Genomic DNA, 21,353 nt, shown 5'->3' with positions numbered 1-21,353 from the left:
CCTGTCTCCTGCAGCACATATCAAGCGGATAACATCAGCGGCATATGCCAGGCTGGCCAACATACGAACGGCATTCAGAAACTTGTGTAAAGAATCATTCAGAACTTTGTATACCACATATGTCAGGCCAATCCTGGAGTATGCAGCCCCAGCATGGAGTCCATATCTAGTCAAGGATAAGACTAAACTGGAAAAGGTTCAAAGGTTTGCCACCAGACTAGTACCCGAGCTGAGAGGTATGAGCTACGAGGAGAGACTACGGGAATTAAACCTCACTTCGCTGGAAGACAGAAGAGTTAGGGGGGACATGATCACCACATTCAAGATTCTGAAGGGGATTGATAGGGTAGATAAAGACAGTCTATTTAACACAAGGGGCACACGTACTAGGGGACACAGGTGGAAACTGAGTGCCCAAATGAGCCACAGAGATATTAGAAAGAACTTTTTTAGTGTCAGAGTGGTTGACAAATGGAATGCATTAGGAAGTGATGTGGTGGAGGCTGACTCCATACACAGTTTCAAGTGTAGATATGACAGAGCCCGATAGGCTCAGGAATCTGTACACCTGTTGATTGACGGTTGAGAGGCGGGACCAAAGAGCCAGAGCTCAACCCCCGCAAACACAACTAGGTGAGTACAACTAGGTGAGTACACACACGCGCGCGCACACACACACACACACACACACACACACACACACACACACACACACACACACACACACACACACACACACACACACACACACACAGGCTTTGTGTCCCTGACAAAACGAGTAAAAAGAAGTTGAACAGGAAATATCAGTTGAGTTACGCTTAAATTAGTTAGTCATTCAAAAAGCTGCGTTTTCTTAAATGCTAGTAAACGTCCATTTTCTTTGGCAACCAGTTTTAAATGGATAACTTATTTATTTATATTTATTTTATATATATATATACAAGAGTTGTTACATTCTTGTACAGCCACCAGTACGCGTAGCGTTTCGGGCAGGTCCCTGGAATACGATCCCCTGCCGCGAAGAATCGTTTTTTCATCCAAGTACACATTTTACTGTTGCGTTAAAGAGAGGCTACAGTTAAGGAATTGCGCCCAGTAAATCCTCCCCACATAGCGCGGATGTAACCTAACCTAACCTAACCTCACAAACCCAATGTACCTTCTTGTAAATAAATAAATAAATAAATAAATAAATAAATGTTGACCAGACCACGCACTAGAAGGTGAAGGGACGACGACGTTTCGGTCCGTCCTGGACTATTCTGAAGTCGATTCAATAGTCGATGCAATAGTCTTGTGTGGAGATGTGTCGAAGGCTTTCTCAGAATTCAAAAATATTCATTGTACTTATCCTTACCTAATGCGTTTTATATTAGCCTGGCTGTACCATTATATCCCGCTTGAGAGCCAGGATAGTCTATCCCTTAACCTCATATTGGTGTTCATGTAGGAGCCACTGGATTTTAATATGTCAACTCCTGTTTTTTTTGTATAACGGCATAGTTTTGCTCTCTACCAGCTGTCTGGTAGTTCTCCCCTTTTCCGGAGACTTGTATATCGTAGTTAGTGACCAATTAGAGCTTCAGTTCTTTCTTTAGTAACCACGATGAAGTTTCGTCTGGTCCTATAGCCTATGTCGTTTCTAATTTCAAGATGTGTTCCTTTTATCTCTGGAGTGTCAGAGTAGTAGACAAATAGAATGCATTAGGAAGTGATGTGGTGGAGGCTGACTCCATACACAGCTTTAAATGTAGATATGATAGAGCCCAGTAGGCTCAGGAACCTGTACATTAGTTGATTGATGGTTGAGAGGCGGGACCAAAGAGCCAGAGCTCAACCCCCCGCAAGCACAGTTAGACAGTTAGGTAAATTGGGTAAGTACACACACACACACACTCACACATGTTATATGACAAAGAGTGCTGGGAAGACGGGACACCACGAGCGTAGCTCTCATCCTGTAACTACACTTAGGTAATTACACTTAGGTAATTATCAACATATACCCAATCCTCCAATCTTCTCCCCTCCCCAACCAGTTCCGCCCTCCCCAGAGAGCAACCAGTGAGTAGAGAGAGAGAACTACAGCCACAACAGTGCACATAAGCGGGCAGACCGGCCGCTACAGCGGGTAGGTCACCTTATCTGGGCCGGGCTGAGGCGGGGAGTCCGAGTAATGACAAGAGTCCAGTGATTATGGTGCGAGGGGCGGCGGTGGCCCCCGGTGGGGCCTCTCAGAGACTCCTGTCCATGGTGCAACTGTCTTTTGTGTTCCCTAAGGGAATGGCAGGTGGGAGGGAGGGAGGTGAGGTAAGGGGGAGAGAGGCGAGGGGGCGAGTGAGAAGGGAGAGAGGATAGTGAAAGGGGAAGAAAAAACAAGGTAGAGAACTCTCTCTATCTTCTCTCCAGCTCTGCTGAGAGCTGGAGAGAAAATAATAGCTGATTTCTCTTCACATCTCTGCTTTTTCTAGTATAAATTTTCTCACTCTATCTGCATCTACCCCTGCCGATGAAATTGCTAAACTGGCACCTCGTCATCCAGTGATACATAAAACACTCCAAACTAGCCTAAGGAACATTACCGAAAACCTCTCACACCTCAACACAGCCGACCTACACCAGAGAATAGCTGAAGGTTCGCCCTCTGCAATATGGTATCTTCAGGCCACCAAGTTAGAAAGGTTAAATATCCCAAAAGGAATCCACAGGGAAATAGCAGTTAGGTTATATAGACTACGTCTAGGTTACAGATGCAACTGGGAGATTGGTGAACCCCGACAAAGTGAATGCATCATCTGCCAAACTATCACAGAAAAGCCTCTACTTCACTATCTCCTGGAATGTGAAGCAACCAACGACCTTAGAAGAGCTTTAAGAGTCCCTGAATCTTGCAGTAACCACCCTGAAGCCGTCAACACTGCCACTCTTCTGGTAATGAAAAGTGTCCAGCAGCTGGAGACCCTCATCAAGACTGTCAACCAGTATCCTCCCCCGCGATAGCAGCCTGACGATTTAAATGCGACCTCAGCATATAGTATACATTCACTAAAAAAATAAAAAAATAAAAATCTACCACTTACGGGCTATTCATGCCCGTGCATGAATGCCCGTGCCCGTGCATGAATAGCGTTCCTGGTATGCTTAATCTTAATCAATCAATCAAATCAATCTACCCCTGCTCATCTATCTGCTGCTGCTGCTGCTACGGGACTGCTGGCGCCATGCACTGTCTCTACGGCTACTGCTCCTGCTGCTGCTGCTGCGGGACTGCTGGCGCCATGCACTGTCTCTACGGCTACTGCTGCTGTTGTGCTCCATCGACCCTTGTATTATCTACTAGTGCTACAAGTATCGTTCTTGTTCCTTCAGAAACACCGTTTTTTCTGTGCCGCTCCTCCTCTCCTCCTCCTCCTCCTGCTTCTTCTCTTCCTCATCCTCCTCCTCCTTCTCTTCCTCCTCCTGCTCCTCACTTACTGCTCTTCCACCGCCTCCTAGACCTCCTCCGTTGCCTTGCTTCTGGAGATAAGATTACCCCAGCGCGCCCTGTGGTCCTTCGGGCTGACAGCGGGAGACGCCACGGGACAATTGAGGGCTGCTGCTGGTCGCTACAATAGACTCAATCCTAATAAGCGGGTGCTAGCAGGTGTCACTGAAGGAGGTCCTCACTGAAGGAGGTCTCACTTACTGAAGGTGGTCCTCCTCACTGAAGGAGGTCCTCCTCACTGAAGGAGGTCCTCACTGTAGGACTGTCTTCCTGCGTGTCCTGGCTATGGGTAGCCCTTGCTAGCAGCCCCTATTAAGGACATTCCTCGCTTACGAATTTCACGGTGGGTATGATGGTGTTGGGTATGAAGATAGGGTCGGCGTGGGTCACTATAATAAGAGTCTTGGAAGCCAAGTAAGAGTTGTAGTGTTCAAACAAGAGACTTCGGCAGGAAGCAGGAGTGGTCCTGGTCTGTATCAACCGCAACTGTAGCTAGAGTCTACTCAACGCATTCCTTGCCACACGCACCCACGAACCACGAGCACGTATGCACGCTCGCACGCGCGCGCACTTTTAATCTCCCTTCATCCTATAATTGGTAATACCGAGGGTCCATTTATCTGTCTGTCTCTGTCTGCCTCTCGTGTCGACGGGTGTTGGAGACCTGACGACAGTACTCTGGGTTGTACACAAAGAACTCTGATGTTCCACGTGTAATTGTGCTAAAATTAAAAGTTAATTAATTAAAAGTTAAGTTAATTAAAGTTAAAGTTAAAACAATGTTTCATAATGCAATTATGCTTTATGTGTAAGTAAGTGTGTGTGTGTGATCACTAGTCGTGGTTCCCGGGGGTTATGCTGCGGCTCTTCGGTCCCGCCTGTGGTCCTGTATGTATTTGTCTAACTTTAAGTACCGGGCAACATGGTTATTTCTAATAGGTGGTTCACGGGTACAAGGACACACGTGGGAATTAATTACATATATACGAGACTTACCCATTGTTACGTTTTTTTCATATATGGACATATTAAAAAGCTCATTTTGGACTTAAAAATATGTGCAAATATGGACATATTGAAAAGCTCATTTTGGACTAAAGTAGACAAACAAGCAATGTTCAAAGCTAGGATCATAGATGAGACACATATCAGAGATTTTCTTTTGGGTTAGAGTTGCAAATAATTGCAAAAAAGTAACGCCGAATACTTTACTTAAGAATGGCTTAAGTGAACAAAGTGGTGAACTACTACACATAGAAAACGACAAGAAACCGCTCCTGTCCTGTGATTGGCTCCAGACCTGCCGACAGGTCTCTTTGAGCATCCCAGGAGGGAGACAGACTATAAAATTACCCATAATGTCTCCCAGTAGGTTGCGACACTCAAATTGAATCCTCAGCTGGGGCGTATAGCCGACCCGGGTTCGAGGGGGGAACAAAGGAACCAAACAATGACCACTTGATTGTATGAATGAGACTCCGAGGTCGCAGGTAGATGTCGGCGCCCTCCTGTGTTGATGGGGTCTATTGTGCGCTGCGGTACCAGAGCCGTCTTGCTATAGCGTGCTCGTCTGCTCTGTTGAGACCACCTTCACTCCCGTACACTTTTGTTGTGTGTGTCACTTTTTTTGGTGTGTGTGTCATTGTCGATTTTGTTATATTTACTTGTCTGTTTTTTATCATTCTTGTCTCTGATTAGTGGTGTGTTTATTGTGTATTTTTGGGGGAGAATTGTATTCGTCTGAATGATGTGCAGTGTTGAGGAATCATTGTTGGCTGCCTTGCGTGCTGGGGTGAGCTCGATACACCAAGACCTTCAATTTGATTTAGTTGAATTTGCTTTTCGCCACATGCAACTTCTCATAATCCATCTATTGTCAATCACAACGCTGAGTGTATTGACCTGTACTGACCGGTACAGCAGCAGACTCGCTTCTTGCAAGGTCGGCGTCCGCTCTCCAATAGGCCTAGTGGACGGTCAGCCTAATTAACGGTCGGACGAGAACACTGTTCTCAAGCCCTTCATATCCTTCCTCCTAGTCTGTTGTAATTTCCTAAGTGCTAATTCTATGACGTGCCTATCATGCTGTTGTATACTATCATGCTGGTGTTTACTATCATGCTGGTGTTTACTATCATGCTGGTGTTTACTATCATCCTGTTGTATACTATCATGCTGGTATTTACTATCATGCTGTTGTATACTATAATGCTGGTGTTTACTATCATCCTGGTGTTTAATATCATCCTGTTGTATACTATCATGCTACTGTTTACTATCATCCTAGTGTATGCTATCATCCTAGTGTTTACCATCATCCTAGTGCTTACTATCATCCTGGTGTTTACTATCATCCTGTTGTATACTATCATGCTACTGTTTACTATCATCCTGGTGTTTACTATCATCCTAGTGTTTACTATCATGCTGGTGTTTATCATCCTGGTGTTTACTATCATCCTGGTGTTTACTATCATGCTAGTGTTTACTATCATCCTAGTGTTTATTATCATCCTAGTGTTTACTATTATCCTGGTGCTTACTATCATGCTGGTATTTACTATCATCCTGGTGCTTACTATCATCCTAGTGTTTACTATCATGCTAGTGTTTACTATCATCCTGGTGTTTACTATCATCCTGGTGTTTACTATCATCCTGGTGTTTACTATCATGCTTGTTTTTACTATCATCCTAGTGTTTACTATCATCCTAGTGTTTACTATCATCCTAGTGTTTACTATCATCCTGGTGCTTACTATCACCCTGGTGCTTACTATCATCCTGGTGCTTACTATCATCCTGGTGCTTACTATCATCCTGGTGCTTACTATCATCCAAGTGTTTACTATCATGCTAGTGTTTACTATCATCCTGGTGTTTACTATCATCCTGGTGTTTACTATCATCTTAGTGTTTACTATCATCCTAGTGTTTACTATCATCCTAGTGTTTACTATCATCCTAGTGTTTACTATCATACTGGTGTTTACTATCATCCTAGTGTTTACTATCATCCTAGTGTTTACTATCATCTTAGTGTTTACTATCATCCTAGTGTTTACTATCATACTGGTGTTTACTATCATCCTAGTGTTTACTATCATCCTAGTGTTTACTATCATCTTAGTGTTTACTATCATCCTAGTGTTTACTATCATCCTGGTGTTTACTATCATGCTGTTTTTTACTATCATGCTGGTGTTTACTATCATCCTGGTGTTAACTAGGATGATATATATATATATATATATATATATATATATATATATATATATATATATATATATATATATACGATATTTCCGCAAGTTCAGGTGTCCGGGGTTTAAGAGCCACATGTATATACAACATGATGGCTCGTTGGTCAGCGCACTTTGTCGTGTTCCCAAGTCGATCCTCTATATTTGATTGCTCAATACCCCCTTTGCAGGTTAAAAATCGTTTACCCCCTTTGATCACCGGTGATTAGGAAGTGAGTGGTCGCTGGCATGCGAGGGGGGCCACCCCCCCCCCCCCCACCCCCGCTCGTGGGTAAGGGTGATTAGGGTTTAATGTCCATTTGGTCTTCTCTAGTTGTCCTAATTTTCTCTAGGGGCGCTGTTTGTCTTAATTGTGTGTGTGTGTGTGTGTGTGTGTGTGTGTGTGTGTGTGTGTGTGTGTGTGTGTGTGTGTGTGTGTGTGCTTGGTGATGTTTGACACGCGAATTCATTGTGTGCACACACACACACGCACAAATAGTTATTTGTGTGTGTGTGTGTTAGGGGGATATTAACTACCCAAACACAAATGTTAGGGTAGTTAACATTATATGTTCCTTGATGGAGCCCTTTTGTTTATGCATTGTTAATCTATCTCCGGGAACAGGGCTCCATGAAGGAACATATAATCTCTTCTCACAACCAGACCATCACCAGAGAAATCTTAACAAGCAACACAGAAATCATCGATAAATACAGCGATAGAAGGAAACTCGACATCAGCGAGGCACTACACATCAAAAAGTCAACACCAGCAATCAACAGGGTTCGAGTCTTCTGGTGGGAAAGTGTTCTAAAGTTGTATATCTTCACTTGCGCATTTAGGCAAGTTGTGCATCAAGCATAGACGCAGAGTTCTCCCATATTAACAGGGACTTGATGAAAAACGTAAAAATGACCCCTCACTTGCTCTAGTTGCCCTTGGGAGGTGGTCATCTTTGGTGTGTATAAATACTCCAAAATTACCATCTCTTTTAAGGGTCTGAGCGTGGTGCAGTGGGTTAAAGGCGTAAGGCGTACCTGTTATGCCAGTTGCTGGAAGGCTTCTGTGCTGGCTAGGGTTCGAATATATATATATATATATATATATATATATATATATATATATATATATATATATATATATATATATATATATATATATATATATATAACCTAGGCTTGAAACAACCCAGCGCCTGACAGCTGGGTGGACAGCGCTTTGCATTCGTAGTCCTGAGGTTCCGGGTTCGATCCCCGGTGGAGGCGGAGACAAATGGGCAAAATGTTTCTTTCACCCTGATGCCCCTGTTACTTAGCAGTAAATAGGTATCTGGGAGTTAGACAGCTGCTACGGGCTACATCCTAGGGGATGTGTAACAAAACTAAGGTCTGGTCGAGGACCGGGCCCCGGGGACGCTAAAGCCCCGAAATCATCTCAAGATAACCACAAGATAACCCACGTCTATCATGTTACCCGCTGATTTGTTGCATAAATCAACAACCCAGTTTCTAAACCCATATTTACCCAAGTCTTTTTTTCTTCATCATGGTCGTGTGGGGAGGCCCAAACGCCTCCTGCAGGTGTAAGTGGCTCTCGTGAGTACCTTTGTCAATCTGGCTTCCTGTCACTCCTGCGTCTGAAGCTCTGGGCTGAGGCTACTACTCTTTGCTTCCATGGTTTTTTTTTTTTTGAGTGCTTAAGGGAGCTGGTCGGCCGAGTGGACAGCACACTGGACTTGTGATCCTGGGTTCGATCCCAGGCGCCAGCGAGAAACGATGGGCAGAGTTTCTTTCACCCTATGCCCCTGTTACCTAGCAGTAAATAGGAACCTGGGAGTTAGTCAGCTGTTACGGGCTGCTTCCTGGGGGTGGAGGCCTGGTCGAGGACCGGGCCGCGGGGACACTAAAAGCAAAGCCCCGAAATCAACTCAAGATAACCTCAAGATAATCTCGTGCGAGTGAGTTTGGTTAATGTTGGGTTCTTCAGCGAGTGGGTTTGGGTAGGGATGGGTAGCTTAGTGAGTGGGTTTGGGTAGGGCTGGGTAGCTTAGTGAGTGGGTTTGGGTAGGGTTGGGTAGCTTAGTGAGTGGATTTGGGTAGGGCTGGGTAGCTTAGTGAGTGGATTTGGGTAGGGCTGGGTAGCTTAGTGAGTGGGTTTGGGTAGGGCTGGGTAGCTTAGTGAGTGGGTTTGGGTAGGGTTGGGTAGCTTAGTGAGTGGGTTTGGGTAGGGTTGGGTAGCTTAGTGAGTGGGTTTGGGTAGGGATGGGTAGCTTAGTGAGTGGGTTTGGGTAGGGCTGGGTAGCTTAGTGAGTGACTTTGGGTAGGGTTGGGTAGCTTAGTGAGTGGGTTTGGGTAGGGTTGGGGTTCCTTAGCGAGTGGGTTTGGGTAGGGTTGGGTTCCTTAGTGAGTGGGTTTGGGTAGGGTTGGGTTCCTTAGTGAGTGGGTTTGGGTAGGGTTGGGTACCTTAGTGAGTGACTTTGGGTAGGTTGGGTACCTTAGTGAGTGGGTTTGGGTTGAATTGGGTACCATAGTGAGTATCTCTGGGTAGGGTTGAATACGTTCTAGGTGGGTTTGGGCAATTCAACATGCCATAGACAACTCATTCATATGCCTAATATTTTAATTATATTTATTCTTATATAAACTTAAAAGGGGTACCACCTCTGGTGCAAGTGTAGGGACCCATAGCCTCGGAGAAGAAAATAAAGAGTACTCAGGGAAGACCTTGTGGATCCTCACTGAACACTTTGATATTTTCTTCTCCTACCACCCCTATTCTTTTTTGTGTGTATATATATCTAACTTTATTTTAAAATTTTATTACATAAAAAGGGATACAACATTGGTTACATGCAGGGTACAAGGCTACTTGTCACAAGTTGTAGAGCTCCTCTAGTTCCTCAGATGGCGGGCAGGAATCATGGATGTAGTGAGCATTTCCTCTCTGGATCGCCACACTAAGGAGCTGAAAGAGAACACTGGCGGCTCTAGGGTCTCTAGTTGTTTCAATTAGCTTGGACCCCAACTCCTTCAAAATACTTGCAGCACTTTGACCTCAGGCACCAAGTGTCTTATATATGTATAAATAATTATACATTCATTTTCACTCTGTAATATGTCGTAATTTATCACTTTTAAAACGAAAAAAATTATCACTCCTAATGAAAAATAAAGTTTTTTTTTAACTTTAAAGATTATAATTTATTTTAATATCTAGTTTAGGCCTGATTTGGGAAAGGCTTTGTGTGTGTGTGTGTGTGTGTGTACTCACCTAATTGTGCTTGCGGGGGTTGAGCTTTGGCTCTTTGCGTGTGTGTGTGTGTGTGTGTGTGTACTCACCTAGTTGTGCTTGCGAGGGTTGAGCTTCGGCTCTTCGTTCGTGTGTGTACTTTGTGTGTGTACTGTGTGTGTGTGTGTGTGTGTACTGTGTGTGTACTGTGTGTGTGTGCGTGCGTGTGTGTGTGTGTTTGTACTGTGTGTGTGTGTGTGTGCGTGTGTGTGTGTGTTTGTACTGTGTGTGTGTGTGTGTATGTATGTGTGTGTGTGTGTGTATGTATGTGTGTGTGTGTGTGTGTATGTGTGTGTGTGTGTGTGTGTGTGTGTGTGTGTGTGTGTGTGTGTGTGTGTGTGTGTGTGTGTGTGGACAGCCACAGTACTGTCCCTGGCGTGTCGAAAGCCCAACACCAGGGAGGAGAACACTGGGGGAACATCTGGTTGCCGGGAGGACACAACCGACCGCAATTGCCTCGACCAATATCCAGGTTCGAATCCCTTATCCTTAAAAATGGGTGTTTCTAGGCTTATTAAAGAACAAATGGGCTTGCATTGTTATATAGTCTTAATGGCTTGGCGCTTCCTCCTCATACACTCCCCCCCCCTTCTCTTCCAGCGTGTATACGTGTGTATGAAAATAGGGTATTATGTGTATACATGTGTATAGGAAATAGGGAAATAGGGGTCACTTGAATCGAACAGTAGTAGCCAACAGCGGGAATAGAAAGTTCGTACAACAGGGGGAGAGGGATGGAGGGGGAGATGAGAGATGGAATAAAGTGGGGAGAGAGAGAGAGAGAGAGAGAGGGGGGGGGGGGGGTGGAAAAGGAAGAAGGGGCGTAGCTAATGGGTTTCCCCAGCGTGTAATGGGAGAGAGGGAGCCATAGGTGGTGGCAGTTACCCATCCCATTGGTCGTGCTCCTCTCCGTTTGGGTAGCGGATGTCTGTGGCAACGGTAGCGAGCAACGGCAACGGTAGCAAACAACGGCAACCCCTCCCCCCTTGCGTTCGACAACAGCAACAATATATGTATATGACAAGAGCAAACCGTCTAATCGATAACAGCAACAACAGTGTGGTGCCGTTAATCACGCCATTAAAAACATCAGCAGTCAACAGAACCAACAGAACATTCAACGGTTGGAAGTCGAGCATTAAAGAGATGACAAACAGTGATCAACAGAACCTTTAATAACATCAACAGTATAGAGCACCGGCGTTAGTAGCAGCGTGTAATATTTTACAATTCGAACAAACAGTGACAGAACAGAACCGCCATTACCAAGACTGTTTACAACGTCAGCAACAGTCCCGTTATCAACAGGATAACGCCATAAGAGCACTCGCTCGTCAACAAGGACTAGCAATACATATATTAATAACAGTAGCAATGTTTGCAGTTTCAGCAACAGTCGCTTCAGAATTCTTAGTTGAAACGGAAGCAGCATCAGAATAAGTTTTATAAGTATATAACAGCACCAGAATAACTTTCATAGGTATATAACAGCACCAGAATAACTTTCATAGGTATATAACAGCACCAGAATAACTTTCATAGGTATATAACAGCACCAGAATAACTTTCATAGGTATATAACAGCACCAGAATAACTTTCATAGGTATATAACAGCACCAGAATAACTTTCATAGGTATATAACAGCACCAGAATAACTTTCATAGGTATATAACAGCACCAGAATAACTTTCATAGGTATATAACAGCACCAGAATAACTTTTATAAATATATAACAGCACCAGAATAACTTCCATAAGTATATAACAGCACCAGAATAACTTTTATAAATATATAACAGCACCAGAATAACTTTCATATATATATAACAGCACCAGAATAACTTTCATATATATATAACAGCACCAGTCTCAAAAGCGGCAACATTAGAAATAATAGAAAATTATAGGCTTCGCTAACAGCTTAATAGTGCTGTAATTAGTAACAGCAACATTGGCGGCTGCAGCGTGGACCAACTATCGAAAGAAACAGGAAAGAAAACTTACTAAAATATTCCAGAGAGATATATTGTACCCATTGATTAATAGAGCGAGAGACGGAATCAAGGAAACATGTTAACGACATAAAAGATTCCCGATGGAGACATAAGGCCCATAGAAAAGGTTCAGCGTAAAGCAGAGGGTAAAAGCAGGGGGATATATGGAGAGAAACTTGAAGCGTAGACAAGTCACAGAGCTGGTAGAACCGGGGGTTCTGGACGGACACACACACACACACACACACACACACACACACACACACACACACACACACACACACACACACACACACACACACACACACACACACCCAGAACCAACAGGCGACCAGCCATGACCAATGCTATTTCAATACTGGAGGTTTGAGGGTAGTTGTTGGGTGTGGTTTGGAGGGGTCGAGGCTCTGTCTGGCGCTCATGGCGGAATTCACCAAATTTATCACCTTCTACAAAAGGTGTTTGGATCGTCGTGGTGCATCCTGGGAGAGTAGGGAGGGAGAGAGGTAGGGGGAGGTGAGGTAAAGGGAGAGGAATGAGTTGTGTGGATGAGAGAGAGAGAGAGAGAGAGAGAGAGAGAGAGAGAGAGAGAGAGAGAACTGTGTGACAAGGCGATCAATTAACAAAATACTGATTGGGACCATAATAGTAACATCTCTTCGTTGATGACCTTTTAAGTATTATATTTAATGAGTGCTTAAATATGAAGCAAAAGGAATTTTCGTGTGTGTGTGTACTCACCTAGTTGTGCTTGAGCTCTTTGGTCCCGCCTCTCACCGTCAATCAACTGATGTACATATTCCTGAGCCTACTGGGCTCTATCATATCTACATTTAAAACTGAGTATGGAGTCAGCCTCCACCACATCACTGCCTAATGCATTCCATTTACTAACTACTCTGACACTGAAAAAAGTTCTTTCTAACGTCTATGTGGTTCATTTGAGTACGCAGCTTCCACCTGTGTTCCCTTGTGCGTGTGCCACCCGTGTTAAATAATCCATCCTTGTCTACCCTGTCAATTCCCCTGAGGATTTTGAATGTGGTGATCATGTCTTCCCGAGCTCTTCTGTCTTTCAGCGACGTGAGGCGCATTTCTTGCAGCCTTTCCTCATAAGTCATGCCTCTTAGTTCTGGGATTAGCCTAGTGGCATACCTCAGAACTTTTTCCAGCTTCGCCTTTTGCTTGACAAGATACGGGCTCCATGCTGGGGCCGCATACTCCAGGATTGGTCTTACATATGTGGTGTACAAGGTTCTGAATGATTCCTTACATAGGTTTCTGAGGGCAGTTCTGATGTGTGTGTACTCACCTATTTGTACTCACCTATTTGTGCTTGCAGGGGTTGAGCTTTGGCTCTTTGGTCCCGCCTCTCAACTGTCAATCAACTGGTGTACAGATTCCTGAGCCTACTGGGCTCTATCATATCTACATTTAAAACTGTGTATGGAGTCAGCCTCCACCACATCACTGCCTAATGCATTCCATCCGTTAACTACTCTGACACTAAAAAAGTTCCTTCTAACGTCTCTGTGGCTCATGTGAGTACTCAGTTTCCACCTGTGTCCCCTTGTTCGCGTCCCACCAGTGTTGAATAGTTTATCCTTGTTTACCCGGTCGATTCCTCTGAGGATTTTGTAGGTTGTGATCATGTCTCCCCTTACTCTTCTGTCTTCCAGTGTCGTAAGGTGCATTTCCCGCAGCCTTTCCTCGTAACTCATGCCTCTTAGTTCTGGGACTAGTCTAGTGGCATACCTTTGGACTTTTTCCAGCTTCGTCTTGTGCTTGACAAGGTACGGGCTCCATGCTGGGGCCGCATACTCCAGGATTGGTCTTACATATGTGGTGTACAAGATTCTGAATGATTCCTTACACAGGTTCCTGAACGCTGTTCTGATGTTAGCCAGCCTCGCATATGCCGCAGACGTTATTCTTTTTATGTGGGCTTCAGGAGACAGGTTTGGTGTGATATCAACTCCTAGATCTTTCTCTCTGTTCGTTTCATTAAGTACTTCATCTCCTATTCTGTATCCTGTGTTTGGCCTCCTATTTCCACCACCTAGTTTCATTACTTTGCATTTACTCGAGTTGAACTTCAACAGCCATTTGTTGGACCATTCACTCAGTCTGTCTAGGTCATCTTGTAGCCTCCTACTATCGTCCTCAGTTTCAATCCTCCTCATAATTTTTGCATCATCGGCAAACATTGAGAGAAACGATTCTATACCCTCTGGAAGATCATTTACATATATCAGAAACAGTATAGGTCCAAGGACTGACCCCTGCGGTACTCCACTCGTAACGTCTCACACTGACTCGTTGTCTCCTGTTACTTAGGTACTCCTGTATCCAACGGAGTACCTTCCCTTTCACTCCAGCCTGCATCTCCAGTTTTTTCACTAGCCTCTTGTGTGGCACTGTGTCAAAGGCTTTCTGACAATCCAAAAATATGCAGTCTGCCCACCCTTCTCTTTCTTGCCTTATTTTTGTTGCCTGGTCGTAGAATTCAAGTAACCCTGTGAGGCAGGACCTGCCATCCCTGAATCCATGTTGATGCTGTGTTACAAAGTTCTTTCGCTCCAGATGTTCCACTAGCTTTCTTCGCACAATCTTCTCCATCAACTTGCATGGTATGCAGGTTAGGGACACTGGTCTGTAATTCAGTGCCTCCTGTCTATCCCCTTTCTTGTATATCGGGACTACGTTAGCTGCTTTCCAAATTTCTGGCAGTTCCCCTGTTGCCAGTGATTTGTTATACACCATGGAGAGCGGGAGGCACAGTTCTTCTGCTCCTTCCTTTAGTATCCAAGGGGAGATTCCATCTGGACCTATAGCCTTTGTCACATCCAATTCTAGTAAACACTTCCTTACTTCCCCGCTGGTAATCTCAAACTCTTCCAGTGGTTCCTGGTTAGCTATTCCCTCTCTTATCTCTGGGATTTCTCCTTGCTCCAAGGTGAAGACCTCCTGGAATTTCTTATTCAGTTCCTCACACACTTCCTTGTCGTTGGTAGTGAATCCTTCTGCCCCTAACCTTAATTTCATAACCTGTTCCTTTACTGTTGTTTTTCTCCTGATGTGGCTATGCAGCAATTTAGGCTGAGTCTTTGCCTTGCTTGCGATGTCATTTTCGTATTGTCTTTCTGCCTCTCTTCTCATCCTGACATATTCATTGCTGGCATTCTGGTATCTTTCTCTGCTCTCCAGTGTCCTGTTATTCCTATAGTTTCTCCATGTGTGTGTGTGTGTGTGTGTGTGTGTGTGTGTGTGTGTGTGTGTGTGTGTGTGTGTGTGTGTGTGTGTGTGTGTGTGTGTGTACCCCCTGATGTTTATGTATTGGTGCTGACCTAAGTCTCTGGAAAGTGAGCTTTAGCTCTTGGGCCTCGCCTCTCATTCTTAATTAACTGGTGAATTTATTCACGAGTTCTGAGTTAAACCATTCCACTTCTCTCCTCTGACACTGGGCAAAGATCATTGCAATACGTGAAAGGGTCTTGTTTATTCCAAGTTAAATACTTTTCATTTGTTTATATAGATTTTCCCAATTGTTTCTAACATTGTGAGCCCCGAAGCACTGCGAGGTTGTTTATAACAACAATAGCCTTGAGTTGTGAAGTTTCTCATCTCGTAAACTGTTTAATAAATGTAAACAAACCTGCTCTTATATAGGAAAGATGTACAGGTTTCGTAAGCGGTTGTGTAAATGCTTGGTGAATCTGAGCCTTAGGTATTCTTTTGGTTGTTGTTGTTAAAGATTCGCTACTCGGAACAAAAAGTTCCAAGTAAAACGGGCTATGGTGAGCCCGTAGATTCGTTTGGTCTTTCACCAACTGTGATGATTTTCACCTGTTAATTTGTCCCTTGTGTTCAGCTTCTTGATTCCAAAACCCCATTTTCATTGCCTTGCATTTGCTGGAGTTTAAGTCCAGTAACAACTTGTCAGATTACTCCCAAGTTGCCCTGCACCTTCTTGCTGTCTTATTTCCTGTTTATCTTACGTCGTCGGTAAACATAACAAAAAATGCCTCGATTGTGAGACCAAAACGTAGACCATTGCGCTATAGAAGGTATGATAATTATCAGGAGAGAGCACCAAGCCTCTGCCACTATTTATCAACCACTTGGGCTGGACGGTAGAGCGACGGTCTCGCTTCCTGCAGGTCGACGTTCAATCCCCGACCGTTAGATCCTCCGTTCTATCCTAAATCCTTATCTTCCTATCCCTTCAAAGTGCTATATAGTCGTAGTCTTGGTGCTTTCTCCTAATAATTACCTTATTTCGTATAGAACAGTGGCTTACGTTTTCGTCTCACAATCCAGGCAGTGGACAGAAACGCTTGGGCATGCTTCCTTTCACCTTGCAGTTAAGCAGGTACCCGAAAGCAATGCAATTGCTGTGGGTTGCATCCCGGGTAAGGTCAGTAGTTGGCTTACCACACCTCCATGAGCCTAAGTACAGGCTCTCTGTCCCCTACAACAGAAATTATTTGTGTAAATTAGTAGGCTATTGGGCTTGACCCACGTGCTCCCCCTCCTCTCTCCTTGGGGCCTCATTCGACAATAATTGGCGCTTATGGTTCTGCTCTTTCTGTGACTTTGCATTCAATTAGTTAGGGGTTCCCCCCCCCCACCTCTGTTTATTTTAAAACTTTTTTTCCTCTATATTCAGTTCCTCCCACGTATCCTCTCACGACTCGTATCCTCCTTCGACTCGTATCCTCCTACGGCTCGTATCCTCCTACGACTCGTATCCTCCCACGACTCGTATCCTCCCACGACTCGTATCCTCCCACGACTCGTATCCTCCTACGACTCGTATCCTCCTACGACTCGTATCCTCCCACGACTCGTATCCTCCTATGACTCGTATCCTCCTACGACTCGTATCCTCCTACGACTCGTATCCTCCTACGACTCGTATCCTCCCACGACTCGTATCCTCCCACAACTCATATCCTCCCACGACTCGTATCCTCCTACGACTTGTATCCTCCTACGACCCGTATCCTCCCATGACTCGTATCCTCCTACGACTCGTATCCTCCCATGACTCGTATCCTCCTACGACTCGTATCCTCCCATGACTCGTATCCTCCTATGACTCGTATCCTTCCACGACTCGTATCCACTCACGACTCACATCCTCCCACGACTCACAACCTTCCATGACTCACAACCTCCCACGACTCACAACCTCCCACGACTCACAACCTCCCACGACTCACACAGGTGCAACGGACACAGGTGAAAACTTAGAACCCAAATGAGCCACAGAGACATTACAAATAACTTTTTTTCAGTGTCAGAGTAGTTAATATATGGAATGCACTAGGCAGTGATGTGGTGGAGGCTGACTCCATACACAGTTTCAAATGTGGATATGATAGAGCCCAATAGGCTCAGGAACCTGAACACCAATTGATTGACAGTTGAGAGGCGGGACCAAAGAGCCGAAGGTCAAACCCCCGCAAGCACTACCAAGTGAGTACATACTCTAACGTCTCACATTCTCCCACAACTCATCTACTTCATCTACTTGGTCACTGAATGTGACTCCACAACCCAAGATTCGAATCCATCTTCCTCCCCCCTCCCTTTGACCACCGTGCCGGCACTCCTAATGGGGTTTTGTTTCCAAAATACCCGATGAACGAAAAAGTTGGCAAAATATTAATTTTGAATCGTTGAATGGTAATGGGAACCCCTTTTTGATTTTTGAGGCTGGTAGAACTAGATATTGCTATTTCCTATTGGGTCACTGACTAGTAGCACTAGATATAGCTATTTCCTATTGGGATATTGGCTAATAGAACTAGACATAACCTATGGGAGGATAGAAATAGCCTACGAGCAACTCTATCCTTTTGAGATGTATCGCGTTGTCTCAATAAACTTACTTGAACTTGAACTTAACATCGTTTTTTTTTCCTCTTGGGACACTGGCTAGTAAAACTGGGCGTTGTTGCTATTTCCAGTTTGGGCACTATGAGAGCAACTGGAAGCTGCTTGGATCTGGACTCTCAGGGGCATCGAACAAGTTTTTTTCTCTCTCTCCCGCTCGTTCTGAAGATGCCACTCCCAAATATGGATGGGATACTTTACTCAAACTGACTTATGTACTTTTGAATTTTTTTTTTGAACGAAAATCAATTCTCATGATTTAAGAGACAAGAAACCTATAACCCACTGTACCACATTTGACTGCATAAACTTTGTGTTTTTTTTTTATAGTACAAATTGTACAGACACTCGCTATAGACACCTGTATCCCACCTGTTTAAGTTTGGAATAATACTGAAATAAAATGTTATATAAACTAATCATTACATAGAAATCCCAACTGTTTTTAGGAGTTTGTGAACATATTCCTCAGTACAGTGAAATATTTAAAAAGCGCTGTAAATTGATTATTGAAGGAATATGCAAGCAGAAGGCCAAAACGCCCGTGATATATTCATTCCATGTTCGCTTTGCAGCTTGCAAAAGAAATGTCTGTATATATGGCAACACTGCGAATATTCCGTTTTTTTACACCTTGCCTTGCGATATTATTGTCTTAGAAGAGTTGTTTGTTTGTTTGTGTGTCTGCCGAGTGGCTCTTATTGATGCCTAGAGGGTAAACGAATACAGACAGAGCGATGCAAACCGCAGCTGGTGATTATGAAGCAGATTAGAGTCATATTTTAACAATCAATCAGCGTTCTTGATTTAATGTTCTCGTGTCCGAAGTCTGCGACAATAATTTGATATGAAAAGGATGGCCATAACTCATTTTATATCTACAAGGGTGGGGCCACATAAATTTAGGTCCCTTGAATATCATAACATTATTCATTGTAGCTCAACTATGTACATCAGAGAGACTTTAACGTTCAAAGTTGCGAGGATTCGTACGACGTCGGGAGGGTTGGCAATGCGCGGAGCTCCGCCCACTGTCCTATGAAGCCCCGCCCCCTCGCTGGTGAGTGACCAATCAGCGGACATGGGTGGAGTCCAAGGTGTGAAGTGTGGTGCCTTATATGTAATAAGTGTTGCTTGAGCGCCTCAGTGATCGTCTCCGGGTGATGGTGAACGCTGGTGTCGAGCTTACTCAATCTGGCACTCTCCCGTCTGTGCCGCGCTCAGTGAACTGTTCCAGTGCTAATAGGGTGTCTTTGTGATCGGATGCTTAAGTGATATAGACAGCCACTATGCCGCGTCCTTCACGCGAGAGTTACGGGGATCAGAAGCCGCCGTACTCGTACATCTCCCTGACGGCCATGGCCATCTGGAACAGCCCGGAGAAGATGTGCACGCTGGCAGAGATCTACAAGTTTATTATGGACAACTTCCCCTACTACCGCAAGAACACTCAGCGCTGGCAGAACTCCCTGCGCCACAACCTCTCCTTCAACGACTGCTTCATCAAGATACCCCGCCGGCCAGACAGGCCCGGCAAGGGCGCCTACTGGACTCTACACCCGTCCGCCATGAATATGTTCGAGAACGGCAGCTTCCTCCGCCGCAGGAAGAGGTTCAAGATACCCAAGCCCGAGAAGGACGCCCTCGAGGCCGGCCTCGCGCAGATCAACAATCCTCTGCGGTGTCTGGAGGCTTCACGGTGCTCGGGGGAGACGCTGCTGGGGGGCGGACCCGGGGCTCTGCAGCACCTGCCGCAGCAGACTAAACAGCCCTTCACCGTGGAGAGTCTGGCAGCCTCGGACGCCAAGCTGCCGCAGCACCTGCCGCCCATGCCGCCGGTGTCGCTGCCCATGGGCTTCCTGCCGCACCCGCTGCCGCACGCCTCCCTCACGCACCGCCCGCTGCCCTTCCCGCCCACCGACGCCATCCCTGCCCACCCGCCGCCCACGCTACCGCCCACCACCCAGTATTCGCCCTACCCGCCGCTGCCGCACATGCTGCCGCACCCGCCTCACCTCGCCCCCTCCCTGCATCACCTGTACGCCGCTGCGGCCATGGCGGCGTCGCTGGCGCCGTGCGGAGGGGCGGCGCCCTTGGTGAGACCCGCCGCAGTGCACATGTCGCATCTCACTCTGGCCTCCCTCTCTGTCCTCAACCCCTTCACCTCCTCCCTGCCGCTGCGGCCGCAGGCGGTGGCGCCGCGGACCTCCACGGCCGCCCTCTCCGCAGTCCTGGCCTCCACGGCCTCCGACTACTCCGTCTCCCGCCTCCTGGGCAGCTGCTCTCCTCCGACGCAGCTGCTGAGGAGCCCCATGGTGCCCCCAGCAGCTGCCCTGGCGCTCCACGACTCACGTCTCCACGACCTCAGATCTGACGACGAAGACGACGACGACGAGCCTATCCACGTGGAGGACGACGACGCAGAAGAGACTCCAGCAGACACCAGAATCCCCTCCAGAATGACCGAGGTAGCAGAGGGGGCTGCGTCGCACTCCAGCACCCATAAGCTGCCAGCGCAGGAGAGAGGGCCACGGGGGCCACCAGCCGGGGGCCCCCAGCAGGTGCCCTCAGAGGAACTCTTCCTCCGCACGTCCCCGTCCGTCCGGTCCATCTGACGGTGACAGTGTACCCGCGACACAGCCCCCCACAGCAGCCTCCCCCACACGGCACCCACACTACTCCACGCATGATCTTCTAGTCCACAGGCCGGGAGCCTCGGGTCGTGTGGCTCCTGTTAATTACTTTCCCCATGAAGAGGTTCTGTCGGGATCCCCCCCCCCCAATCCCTCCTCCTCACGTGAAGTCTGGAACTATCCTACTCTAACAAGCAAGTGTTTGGCTTGTTGTATTCCCGCGTGCCAACCATCTGTGAGAGGAAGTGTGTTGTTTGTCTGGAGAGGTTCCAGGTGATCTGAGACACGCTGGACTGATAAACGTGGAGGAGACATCTTCACCAGTGATTGATAAATTAAACCTTATATATATATATATATATATATATATATATATATATATATATATATATATATATATATATATATATATATATATATATATATATAACTTTGCGCTGACGTTGGACGTTGAAGGAAGATGAATAGAAGAATTCCAGTGAGTTTATCCATGTGTGATAATATACATTTATGTATGTGTAATTATATATATATATATATATTTATTTATATATATATATATATATATACCTCAAGGGCTAGCACCTTAGGCTGCCGAGGTGGAGACTCAGTTCACACTCTAGAAAGAAGTTCCTTGTTTACTTATTCCTTGAATCCCTGTTCGTACCTGCTGTTCAGTTACTTGTAATTACCTTCTGTTTAATCACCAGCTGAACATCGCAACCTTACACAAACTGCTCTGTGAAACGGAAAGTGACTCTTGAGTACAGACAGCCTCATATCCCGGTGTTAAACTTACCTCCACACA

General features: G+C 45.6%; 1 protein-coding gene across 1 annotated transcript; it reads left to right on the top strand.

Moving 5' to 3' along the window:
• The first annotated feature begins 19,047 nt into the window (after positions 1-19,047).
• LOC123773858 (forkhead box protein B1-like) lies at positions 19,048-20,890 on the top strand. The gene has a single exon (XM_045767776.2). It carries the CDS (start codon positions 19,202-19,204, stop codon positions 20,525-20,527), a length of 1,326 nt encoding a protein of 441 aa, XP_045623732.1. The 5' UTR covers positions 19,048-19,201; the 3' UTR covers positions 20,528-20,890.
• The last annotated feature ends 463 nt before the right edge of the window (positions 20,891-21,353 follow it).

The sequence above is a fragment of the Procambarus clarkii genome, chromosome 91 (assembly GCF_040958095.1).
Source record: "Procambarus clarkii isolate CNS0578487 chromosome 91, FALCON_Pclarkii_2.0, whole genome shotgun sequence".
In the NCBI taxonomy this organism is placed as follows: Eukaryota; Metazoa; Arthropoda; class Malacostraca; order Decapoda; family Cambaridae; genus Procambarus; species Procambarus clarkii.
This window is presented reverse-complemented; position numbering and strand designations above follow the sequence as displayed.